Source organism: Balaenoptera ricei, chromosome 5, assembly GCF_028023285.1.
Source record: "Balaenoptera ricei isolate mBalRic1 chromosome 5, mBalRic1.hap2, whole genome shotgun sequence".
NCBI classification, from domain to species: domain Eukaryota; kingdom Metazoa; phylum Chordata; class Mammalia; order Artiodactyla; family Balaenopteridae; genus Balaenoptera; species Balaenoptera ricei.
The window spans coordinates 106,498,317-106,511,616 of NC_082643.1; the positions used below are offsets into that span (position 1 = coordinate 106,498,317).

Below are 13,300 nucleotides of genomic sequence, written 5' to 3' on the forward strand. Positions count from 1 at the left end.
TTTGGCAAGCCTGTTAAGGTTACTAAAAAGGAAATACATGAGTGACAGGCAGGTGAACAAGAAATGGACGAGAGGTCCCCTCATTACACACCTGCCATGAGCTCATATTTTCACATTTCCTCCATGTGGTTTCAGTCTTCCCCACCCCTGGACAGGTAGTGGCCCAAATACGCTGTAAGGCCTAGTCCCCTGCAGAGATGCAGGGCAGAGTGAGGGGGCCATGAGGGAGATCTCATTCTATTTATGCAAAGTCATTCCTAAAATGTGGGATAAGTGTAAAGCCTTTTGCATGTACTTCAGGAACAACCCGGACAGTGAAATTAACAAAAGAAAGATTCTCTAACATCCTCTTTCTTCTTGGGAGAGCTTAATTTGTTAATTCTAGCACCAAGAGAATATGCCTCTAAAGAGGGCTTTCATCCTTGTTTAAAAGAACTCCTGGGAAAAGATACAGATTTGCATTTCTATGAGGTATTAATGACAGGCTTAATTAAATATTCAAGCTACCTAAAGTAATAAAAATTCATTTGCAAAACAATATGCTGCTAAATACTCTTATTTTAAATGTGAAGTTCAAACAACTTCCTAACTAGTTTCCCTGACAGAATGTGCAGTTTTGAAGTAATTTCTTCTATGCATTGGGATGTCCTTTAAACACAAAATAAAATCAACCTGTCAATCAGCAGAGAATTATTGAGATTCTAAGAAGTTCAAGACCTTACACCCCTCCTCCTTGCACAAGTTTGGAAACATATACAACTGGATGCATGGGTGAGCCAGACAGACACCAAATGTCAGCTTTCATATTGATGGAAACTAGACTTGAGAATGTCGCTCAGATGTGTTTGCAAAGGAGTGGACACTCCTCCAAACAGCAGGCCTCCCTGCTAGCTCATCACATAGTAGTCAGAAAATGGGGGCTTCCTGCAGGCAGGCTGGCTTCCAAAGAGAGGAGGGAGTTGCACTGAGCATGCTCAGTTCCTACTTTAATCTTGCCAATCAGATAACACTCTCCTTGGAGAGAAGTGGGCAAGGAATGGAGAGAGGCCAGGATGTCACTAGCAAACTCCCTCCATGTGGAAAGAGAGGGGTCAGAAAGGAGTCACATCAGGAATCTCACATCCAAATGCTGGGAGGAGATGCTGTTGAAACACTATTTAAATAAAAGAATGCACTCGTATTCTAGTGGCTTGCCCTCTCAAAAAGCAGGTCAGTTTAAACCATGCTTTGCAGGATGGGTTCAAAATTTAAGACTCTCTCCTTTATCTTGCATCAGGAGGGGAGTGGACTCAGTAAAGGTGTGTTGGGTTAATGTTTATTGAATGAAATAACACCTGGCTAAATAAACATCATTAATGCTTCAATTTAAGATAGAAAAATTGATCTCTATGCCTGGAAAGACATTGCCACTCAACCCATCATCTGGATAATTAAAGTGCAAAAATCTCAAACAAATTAAGAGTACTGCCTTAAACTAGTCAGCATAGTTTTATTTCTTTTGTTTATGGCTGATCTGTTATCTCCTACTACAAACTTACCACCTAACTAGCTGTGTGACCTGGACAAGTTGCTTAACCTCTCTGAGTCTCAGTTTTATCTATGAAAAGCAAACAATAAAATGACAGGCAACAATGCCTAGTAGAGTCTGTGGTACCTAGTGAGCCCCTAATAAATAGTAGCTGCCATATTCTTACCACTACTATTACTTTGATTATCATTACTATAATTAGTTAAATAGAGTCTCCTTTGCATTGCAGGAAAAAGATAAAACAACAGTTTATAATATTGAGAGTTTTCTTTCCTCCTTTAAAAAGTTTTTTCATTTCTAATTATAAAAAACATGCACAATGTAGAAAAATATTAACAATTGAGATTCTTGGAGAAAGACAGTAGATTTATAACATGCATCTACTGCTCTCTTTAAGGCAGAAGGACTCAAGTAAAACTCTACATACTGACTACTAAAATCTCAGTTCTCTTCCCTCATTTGGCTCCTGACATATGGGCAGCAAGGCCTTTACCATTTAGGCAGGAGACTGGTCTTCTCTGGGCACTCTGACCAGATTTCAAGAAAGCTCTAAAGTTACAGACACTGGGAATTCCCCAAGTGAGTGGTCCAGCCCAGTCACACCAGAGTGAAGGTCACAGTCTGCAAGCCCTACTTACAGCTCAGAGCCTCCAAGTAGCTTTTTTTTTTTTTTTTTAAATTAATTAATTAATTAATTTATGGCTGTGTTGGGTCTTCATTTCTGTGTGAGGGCTTTCTCTAGTTGCAGCAAGTGGGAGCCACTCTTCATCGCGGTGCGTGGGCCTCTCACTATCGCGGCCTCTTTTGTTGCGGAGCACAGGCTCCAGACGCGCAGGCTCAGCAATCGTGGCTCACAGGCCTAGTCGCTCCGCGGCATGTGGGATCTTCCCAGACCAGGGCTCGAACCCGTGTCCCCTGCAATGGCAGGCAGATTCTCAACCACTGCACCACCAGGGAAGCCCCAAGTAGCTTTTAAGTACTCCACTCTTAAATATGAGCAGACCACCAAGGATGGCCACATACCTGGGAAAGCCTCTAATGAACGTAGAAGTAATAGTAAATATGCAGGAATTTTTTTGAAAAACTTAAATTAATGTTCTCAGAGAGATACAAGAGTTATAGTAGCCTTAAAACAACAAGACAATGTTATTTCGTAGAGAGCATTCAGAGAAAAAAAACTCTTGAAAAATTAGAAATTAAAAATATAAGTGAAAAAATCAAAAGTTTGGAAGATAAAACTTAAGATATTCCCCAGAATGTAAAGCAAAAGAAAAAAAGGGAAGGAAAACAGTAAAAAAGAAAAATAGACAAGAGGTCCGAGATCTAAATAATTAGAGATCTAGAAAGACAGATTAAAGATAGGGAGTTAATCATCAAAATTATTCAAGGAGGGCTTCCCTGGTGGCTCAGTGGTTAAGAATCCGCCTGCCAATGCAGGAGACACGGGTTCGAGCCCTGGTCCCGGAAGATCCCACATGCCACGGAGCAACTAAGCCCGTGCGCACAACTACTGAGCCTGCGCTCTAGAGCCCACGAGCCACAACTACTGAGCCCATGTGCCACAACTACTGAAGCCCGCACACCTAGAGCCTGTGGTCCCAACAAGAGAAGCCACCACAATGAGAAGCCTGCGCACCACAATGAAGAGCAGCCCCCGCTCACTGCAACCAGAGAAAAGCCCGCGTGCAGCAACGGAGACCCAACGCAGCCAAAAATAAAATAAAATAAAATAAATAAATTTATTAAAAAAAATTATTCAAGGAAATTTCCCAGAATTCCAAGATTGGTCAAACTATTCATCAAGTACGGGGGCAGAGTAAAAACAGCTTCAGTCTTGCAAAGCTTTGAAATATTAAATCTCCCATGTGTCCTTTCCTAGGAAACTAATACAGGCTATATTTCATTAAAATAAGGAACATATCGGGAAAGAGAGGGGTGAAGTGAATTTGTAGCATGACTTCAAGATGGCAGCTGTTCATAAGGTATAGAGGGCAACGTCCAGATTGGAGCACATCTCTCCAGAGGTACAGAGACAGATGTCCTCAAGAAGACAGAATTAATAGAAGACATGACTTGTGTGACAGACCTGATAGGATATTTGGCCATCCATCAAGAAGTAATTGAATTAGTGATAACTACATAACTGAATTAGTGATAACTACAAAAAAGAAACCAAAGAACAATAATAACTCCAGAAAAAACAAAAAGTTACAGAGGAATAAAAATAAGTCTGTTTTTATATGGCTTAGATGGGAATAACTTTTAAATAATCATAATAGAAACCTTAAATACGGATCTAACTATATGGAATGTGGGGGAGGACAGGAAGGGCTTATGTGCTGCAGGTTGAAAAAGACAGCTAAATCTTATCTTCTATAAAGAAAAGTGAATAGATAATACCCAAAATCAAGAAATGGGAAGACAAGCATGGTATTTAAAGATATGGAGGTAAACACCAAAAGATAAAACTAAAAAAATTAAAAGTTGTTACCTCTGGGGATTTGAAAATGTGTATGTGTGTGGCTGCAAGGGGTGCTTTTTTTTTCAGCACAAAACTTGTAGAGTTACATGACTCTTTAAAAGAATGCATACATGCGTAAGTTTGATACAAATGAAAAGTAAATTTTAGAATGGACAATATAGAAAAATGTTACTACATTCAAACTATCCAAAGATAACCATGGCAACATTTTGGTATGTGAAAAGTAGAAGTAGAATAAAAGATGAGAAAGGTAAGCTGAAGACTGTTCGTAAGGCCTTGAATGTTACGCTCAGGAATCTGGGTTTTGTTTGGGAGCAGTGGGAAATATGAAGCTTCCCTTAGGAACTCTGCTCAATGTTCTGTAATAGCCTAAATGGGAAAAGAATTCGAAAAAGAATAGATCTGTATATGTATAACTGAATCACTTTGCTGTACACCTGAAACTAACACAGCATTGTTAATCAACTATGCTCCAATATAAGATAAAAATAAAAAAAAAGAAAGAAACTTTCCTTAAAATGGTGTTTCAGGGAGATGACTTTGACAGAGTCCGCCTCAAGGGATAAAACAGGGGCAAGAGTAGACATGAAGAGAACCATCTGGAGGCTTTCCCAGTCTTGGTAGGTGGATGAATGGATTTTCTCGCCTCTTCCTCAAATGCATTCCCTTCCAATGTGCCTTTTTTTCTAAGCTTTATAAAGACCTGTACCATCAGTTTTCTCTCTTGTCAGATCATCTGAAAATGAGCACATTATTCTCATGCTTCAGCTCTAGTCACTTCTGAAATGACAGGTGTGTGAAGAGCTGTTCCTGACAGAAGCGCCAGCCACCTCTGCATAATTGCCGAGGCTGCTGCAGAAACACACTAGGATGCGTGGTCGATTGCACTGCAAGAGCTCCACTCCTGATGGAGGGATTGCTAATGAAGTATGCAAGCATGGCATATCGCAAAACCTGGAAATAGTGAATGAATAATGGATGGGTGAACGGTTATGTGGTAGACACACCACCCAGATGGAGAGCAACATCATTAAAATAATACCAGAAATCGTGGGTGAGCAGAAAATATGGTCACGTCACTTTCATTTATATTTAAATGTTCCTAGAGAATATTTATGAGAAATTTATATATACTTTGCGCAAAACCATCAAGAGAATGCACCAAAGATGAACTGAAGTATTGCCTTCGTTTCTGGATCCATCAATTAAAATTCTGCTAACAGAACACAGAGGTGGGTATCAAGAGACTGGAACCTTATCCTTGCTGAAGTGTCTGGCCTCAGGGCCACTCAGTCCCCAGAAACCAATCCAGCTCTCGACAGGGGCTGGGATTGCAACCTTAACCTCCATCTCACACTGACAAGCAGAAGGAAAAGAACAGGTCAGACTAAGACACGGCCCCCAACCCCTAGAGCCAACGAGAGCAGAGGTCAGGAGAGGAGGACTGTTCAACAGAGAGTGACTTCTAGAACTACTAATGAATATATCCTGTGAAACATTCTCTACGAAGTGCCTACATCTTGTCAATTTTTCCTCAAAAGGTCTGAGCTTCTCAGTGTAGCTGTCAGGCCTCTCATGACCTGGGTCCTCCCTGCCTCTAGTGCTCCTTTCTCCATATCTAACAGAAAATACTCAGCCTTTCTGAGGACAAATAAAGCCACAAGGTAAGCCTCAATACATTCCAAAGACTTGTTATCATATACACTTTGTTCTCTATCTAAAACATACTAAATGTAGAAATCAATAACAGAAGGATAGGTTTTTTTTCTTTTTAAAGATCTGTTAGAAGTAAAAATCAATCAAAAAAGGATAGGTTAGAAAGTTCTGCTTCTGGCCATGATAGAGGAACAGGGAACAAATTTACTCTTTAACCAGATTTGCTTTCCCACAGCTAGAAAACTAGACAAATCACATGATGCAATAGTTTTCAGACGTTGGACAACAGGTAGCACAGAACTGGGATACTTGAGAGAAAGGAAATAGACAAGGTGAGCCCCACGGTTGCCCCAGCTTACAGCCTGAATGCAGCTCCTAGTACACACAAGGATTGTGTACTAGGGGAACCCAGGGAGAGACCAGCAGGCTCAGTACTTTCAGAAAACAAAAGCAGAGTTTGGGAGGCCCCTGTGCCTAGAATTTGTGGGGCAGAGTCCTAAAGAGGAGGGAGCTGCCGAGAGAGAGAGAGAGAGAGAGAGAGAAAGAGAGAGAGAGATCCAGAGATTTGCAGGAGTGTCCTCAAGGCTTTGGCTGAATACTGTGCATGCTTGAAAAAAACCCAAATAACAAACCGATGCCAGGCCAGGGAAAGAACCACCAGAAATGATAGGCAGAACCATTGCTGGAGCTCACACAGAGCTGGGAAGAGTTTCTGTTCCCACTACCCAGAGTGAAAAGACCCCAAAACGCACAAGGTATCAGGTAGAGTCCTCAGAAGTGTGTCGCCTCAGCAGCGGGGATACATTAGCCCTCGACTAAAGGCAGCTCTTGACCCAACCTACCAAAGCTTAAAAGCAAGCCTTGAAAGGATAAAATTAATCCAAAATAACATACCTACACGTCAAAACTCCACTACTGGGGCTTCCCTAGTGGCGCAGTGGTTGAGAATCCGCCTGCCAATGCAGGGGACACGGGTTCGAGCCCTGGTCTGGGAAGATCTCACATGCCGCAGAGCAGCTGGGCCCGTGAGCCACAACTACTGAGCCTGCGCGTCTGGAGCCTGTGCTCCGCAACAAGAGAGGCCACGATAGTGAGAGGCCCGCGCACCGCGATGAAGAGTGGCCCCCGCTCGCCGCTGCTAGAGAAAGCCCTCGCACAGAAACGAAGACCCAACACAGCCAAAAATAAATAAATAAATTAATTAATTAAAAAAAAAAACTCCACTATTAAAGAAAATACAAAATCCTGTACCCAACATGTAAAATCTACAATGCCTACTATCCAATCAAAAATTACCATGCGTGCATAGAAGCAGGAAAATATCCATAATCCAGGGAAAAATCAACCAATGGAAATGAGAGAGATGATGGAATAAGCAGACAAGGACATTGAAACACTGATAAGAAAAAGAAATGAGGTGTAAGGATCAGAAAGGAGGCTACGAAGCTGTGACTATTTGTAGACATTATGACCAAATGCAAAAAATCAACAGAATCAACAGACATATTCTCACAACAATCTTAAGAGGTAGGTGTATCTATCATCCACACTTGAAAGATGAGTTCGCTAGGGCATAGAGTGGTTAAGTAACTTGCTCAAGGTCACAAGGCTATAATGTGCCAGAGATAGGGACTTGCACCCAGCAGTCTGGCTCCAGCGATAGAATAAGGGAGTCTGGAAAGACTTATAAAAATAAGTAATATTTCTTTACATCAGTATCAAATAAGCCCAAAACATAATTGAAAATAGGTAATAACTCACAATTGCAACTAAACCTATAATGTATCTGGGAACCATCACAAAGAATACATAAGACCTTATGTATATGTATACCTTATGCATAAGGTGACCCTATGATTTATCGCCCAAGTTGAGAGTAAAAGGAAGAGCTAACGGGAAGGGACATGGGGATGACAGGGGACAATGGGACTGTCCCAAGCACATCGAGATGGATGTTCACCCTATTTAATGGAAACAAATATAAAATCTATTAAAGATCCTAAAAGAAGATCCACATAAAATAAGAAACATTCCACCTTTTTGGAGGGGAAGACAATTCTCAAATTAACCTGTAATTTTAGTTCAATCCAACAGAAATTTATCTTGGAACTTGATTAACTTATTCTAAAATGTACATGCCCTCCAGAGTCCTCCAGGTTGGAAATCATGCCTCTGTGCATTTGTAATGAGCCCATCAGAAGACTGGGATGTCTGTGGAGTGTCACAGGTGCACACAGGCCACTCAGGATGGCTGCCTCTGACCGGAGCTGACAACCCATCAGCTGGACAGAAACGGTGGGCAGGCAGGAAGTCCACTTTCACCCCTCTGCCTGTCTCTCTTTTCCTCCCTGAATCAGTCATACAAGTCTTTCTGAATGAGTCACATACCACTCATTCAAGGCGAAGCTCAGCATAGTCAGGTGGCTTCTATGTGAAAGCAGGAGGCAAACTTGTAAGCGGTCGATGCACAAACTGGCTGCTCACCTAAAACCGTGAACATCTCAAGGGCAGGATCCTGCAACAGTGCCTGGCCCAGAGAACAGGCTACCAAATGTTCTAAAGAAGGAAGTGAAGGAGAATGAGGGAAAGGGGAAAGCTGAGAAGGGCAAGGAAAAGGAAAAAGGTGGAAGAAAGGGAGGGGACGTGGGGAAGAGAACAAAACAGCCCTGCTGGGAGGCTGAAGCCTTCTCGCTGTCACTGCGGGCCCAGCACCATGATGGAAAGGGCATGGGTGATGGAAGCAGACGTGCCTTGTGGGAGCCCCAGCTCAACCACTCACTGATGGAGTGACCTTGGGCAATTCTCCCAACCTCTCCAGATGGCAGAGTCCAGACCAGGGACATATCAACCTGGGGCTGAGGGTTGCAGGGATATCTGATGCAGATTCTAGTAAAGAAAGGGGGCACCTGGCAGGTGCTTCCAGCATGCTCTGCAACCCCAGCTGTGAAGCCACAGTCCCTTTGGGGACAGCACACTGCCAGCCAAACAGGGGCTTAACAATGGGTCTTGGGGCAGTGGCCATTAGGTCCCTGCTCCATCTTGATAGCTACATGAGCTTGGAAGGGGTTCCCAGTCCTAAAGCACAATCAAACAACTCTCAGCTGCTGGCATGCCCCCCAAGGGCTGTCATTTCTGTGCAATTACCCTGCAAATAAAAAATCTGAACAATTGCCACTCGGATGCTAAGAGATGCAGTCGACCAATTTCAGGAGGAACATCAAAGCCGCTGACTGGGGAGTGCCTATTTTATTGGCACTTGCCACAATGAGAGAGCCATTTGTGAAGATGGCCTGTCATGAAAAGGTCACAGCTGACAAATGACTCTCGGCTGCCTTTCTCCATGAGGCCGGGATTAGGTAGCCTATGAGCTGCTCCGTTGTTGGGGAAATGGGCACTGGAGCCCACTCCAAAGTTAAAAAGCACCTTCCAATCCATTTGTTCCTCACAAATCCGGTGACTAGTGGGTTATCATTGTCTCAATCCTGATTTTACAGATGTGGGAGCCAAGGCACGTTCGTCCAACATTACACAACTGTGGGAAATAACCATGTTCCGTGAGAATATTCCCTGTCAAAGACGAAGAAGAGATAGAGTTTTAGTTTGAAGTGCTGGATCCACCACCTCCTGGCTGCAGAAACCTGGATGAACTCACTGTGAAGACTCAGTTTCCACATCTGTAAAATAGGGATATGGACCGTTCCTACTTCTTAAGGAAGTCGGAAGGGGTAAAGCACATAATGGAATGAAAGAGAGACAGGCTAGAATGGGGGAAGCACGTGCGGTCAGGTGAACTCACGGTGGGTGGGCTGCTGAGTCCGGCTCAGGAAACCTCGGGACCTTCTCAACCCATCCTTCATCCTGTCCCTCTCCTCCTTCTACAGCGCTGGTGAGACTCAGCCCATCTTCCCAGACAGGCACTTGAGACCCTCCACCCCGGGTCTGTTCCCCCATCCCCTCGGGAGACCCAGCACCCCAGCAAAGCAGCCTTTTCATGGGGCTGCAGACTCTCTGGGCTCCCCTGAACCTGCATTGTGTCCTTGGCCATGGCTCAGGCCACCCATTCTTTCCACCAAATCAAATCCCCACTTTTCCTTCTCTGACAATATCTACCTTAAGTGTGACAGTGGGTCACAAACCAGCGTGCATTGGAGGAAACGCCCTGCCCCACCCCCCATGCTGCCAGTTCCTCCATGTGGTCCCTGCCTCACTCCACCCCTCTCCTCTTCCCTTCCTGGCTGAACTGGGAATCCACCCCACCGGGCACGCTTGGCTCAGCTCTGCTCTGGGAGCCCCACTTCTGCTCCTCCAGGAAGTCTGCTCCCAGGACCGCCCCCCCCCAGGGACACCTGTGATTGGGTGACTGAGTCTGTTTAATTCTGGGATGTTTAGCAAGCCATCTGGCTCTCATGCTAATTTCTATCTTCTGAATTAGCCTTTAACAGTAAGACAGATGATATTTCCACCTGTACCTAGTCTTTGTCTTGTGTCTCAATTTTATATAGAACACAAGTGGGAATAGGGTGCTACTTCTTGTGTCGCTTAAGACATCAACAACCTGTACACACCTGGAAGGAGCCATGACCTTGCCTGGAGCAGGTTCTATGGCTCTTTGCTGGATTACGCATTTGTGTTCTGAGAAATACACTTACATTAAAAAAAAATAAATTAAAATAACTAGGTAAAGGACCTGAGGGACAGAAGGTAGGAACAAAAACAGCAGCTCTAGAATATGGTCTGCACCTCCACTCACTGACACACTCCCCTGGGAGTCTGCCCTTTGCTGGGGAAGGCAGCGGGCCCCTGGCAGTGACAACACGGTGTCGACTCTTAAATGTCACCTCCTCAGAGAGACCTCACCTGACTGTCCCACCTACAGTGGATCCCACTTCCCCCTCGCCATCCCCCCACCCCATCACTATCACACCATCTTATTCGTTTCTTTATCGGCACTGATCACGATCTATCATTTTAAGTGCTCTTTGTCTAGAACGTGCGTCTCTGAGAGCTGGGACCACCCCAGCGGTCGTGAACACCATGCCTGGGACATTGCTGCCTCCTCAGCATCCCAGTGGAATGAAGGAACAGCGTGAGATATGCTAGGACAGGAAAAGAAGTTGGCAGGGGGAGGCGTAAGTGGGAGAACTGGGTGTTCCGGGAAGGCTTCTTGGAAGAGGGGACACCTGAGGACAGAGGCAGTGCCTTAGGACAGCTGAGGACAAAGTCCACTTGTTCAGGTAAAAAGAGGTGGAAAGGTAAATCCAGGAAGAGGGAAGGACACGGGTAAGCAGCCCGTGGTCATACGCAGTATGCGCAGAAACAAAAGTGTAACAAAAGGGGGTTGGTGAGGGAGGCTGGGTTGCTTGTGGGGCACAGAGGAGGGTGTGCAAGATAAATGCGGAGACAGAAGTGAAGCAGCACAAGTGAACCCCTCAGCACAGAGCCAGGCACAAGGATGGTGGCAACCACAGGCCACGGAGGCAGCACCAGAGATGAGGCCAGAAGAAGGGACCAGAGAGAGACCTCCTGGGGGAGAAGTGGAGGAAGAGGGTTCCAGGCAGAAGGACCAGGTGAAAAGGGGCGGGGGCGCGGGGCAGGTCCCACCTGCAGGAACACAATGTAAAAACCAGGTGCTGTGGGGAGGAGGAAGGGGAAGCTGGGACGAAGTGAGAGAGTGGCACGGACATATATACACTACCAAACGTAAAATAGATAGCTAGTGGGAAGCAGCCGCATAGCACAGGGAGATCAGCTCGGTGCTTTGTGACCACCTAGAGGGGTGGGATAGGGAGGGTGGGAGGGAGACGCAAGAGGGAGGGGATATGGGGATATATGCATGCATATGGCTGATTCACTTTGTTATACAGCAGAAACTAACACACCACTGTAAAGCAATTATGCTCCAATAAAGATGTTAAAAAGAAAAAAACAGGTGCTGGGTGGAGATGGACAGTCACAGCCCCCAAGGGCTCTGTGCGCCCTTAAACTGGGCGGCTGCCAGCCCTACCATGTGCTATGAGGAGTGACACATGGAACACTGACCTTTTCAACCAGGTCTTCGGGAGCCTGTTCCTCAAAGAGCTGAATTTTATCTTCAGTGCACTTCTTCAAAAGGTCTGTCTTGCTTTTGCTCTTGGAGCGTGGCTTCCTCGCCTTGGACTGTGGCTGGAGAGAGGGGAGAAAACATGGGCGAGAAAGTGATCGCCGGCAGGTTGGTGCAGCCCCTGGTCTCCCCAAGCCCAGAGAGGCTCCTGCAGCTCTTGGCACCGCACAGCTGTCTTAGCCAGAGAGGGGAGGAGAGATGAACACTCTCCTGGAATGAACTCCGTTCATGGGCCTTCGGTCTTGGCATACTTTGGGAGCTCGTCCCGCCAAAGGGAGGAGAGGGATGCTCGTGGGCAGGGCCGGAGCTTTGCAGTCAGACAGAGAGCGGCTCCACCTGCGTCCACCTCCTCTCCAGTGGGGGGACCTCAACCCGTCAGCCTCTGTGAGCAGGCACAGGACGGAAGAGGTCCTTGTCCTTGGGAAGCTTACAAAATAGCGGAGGAAAAAAATCAGTAAACATGAAAACAAATAACTGACCAAGACACTCTCAGAGGGTTGGTGAGTGCCATGAAGACAAGGAGACGGAATGATCTTGCTGGCTATTTTCTTACATTAGGCGGATGGGGACACGTTTGCAGAGGTGAACGGCTGCTGAGGACATCCGTATGCATGCATTCAAGGAGGCATCACGTGTGGGCTTTAACATATACCATCCTCCTAGAATAACAGTCTGCACAACCTACACACACATACCAGTTTCTCACAAATGTAAAGAAGTGACATTGCAGCTGAGCCCCGCATGACAAGGTGTCAGGAGTGTGAAAATGTGGGAACAGAAGGTTCCAGACCCTGAAGACCTGAAGCCCAGAGCAAGGGTGAGAGGGGTCGAAGAAGAGGTTGTGTGGGACTTCCCTGGTGGTCCAGTGGTAAAGAATCTGCCTTCCAATGCAGGGGACCCAGATTCGATCCCTGGTCAGGGAACTAAGATCTCACACACGGTGGGGCAACAAAGCCTGTGTACCACAACTACTGAGCTCACGCGCCTCATTGAGAAAGTCCATGTACCGCAAAAACTACAGAGCCCACACACACGCGCTCTGAAGCCTGTGCGCCCGGGAGCCCGCACGCCACAAAGAGAAGCCTGCGCTTCCACAACGAAGACCCAACACAGCCAAAAAAAAAAAAAAGACAGAAAATAAATAAATAAAATAAATAATTAAAAAAGAGAAGAGGTTGTGGGTGTTCAGTAAATTGATATTCAACGAATGAATGAATGAATGAATGAGTGTATCAGATGCTACAGTCTGTGAGCCTCAGTTTCCAGACCTGTAAAATGGAGCTAATAATACCTACCTCATAGGATTACTGCAAGAACATAACACAATGGAACATAAATGTAACATAATCTAACATAATAAACAGAAAAATATAACAATACAGCATACTGTAATACAACACGATAGAACCTAACAACATGCCGTAACAGAATGTAGCATAAATGAGAATATAACAATAAGACATGACATAACATAGCAAAACATAACACCACGCAGTACAGCATAATGTAGCATGACCAACACAACACACACCAC

General features: G+C 45.2%; 1 protein-coding gene across 3 annotated transcripts in view; it reads right to left on the reverse strand.

Annotated features, from left to right (window-relative positions):
• Positions 1-13,300, reverse strand: part of EVC2 (EvC ciliary complex subunit 2) — a 144,782-nt gene that overhangs the window by 31,827 nt on the left and 99,655 nt on the right. For all 3 annotated transcript variants that reach the window (XM_059923345.1, XM_059923346.1, XM_059923347.1), the window contains exon 16: positions 11,706-11,828. In XM_059923345.1, the coding sequence (XP_059779328.1) occupies positions 11,706-11,828 (123 nt within the window). The remainder of the gene's footprint in view (positions 1-11,705; positions 11,829-13,300) is intronic.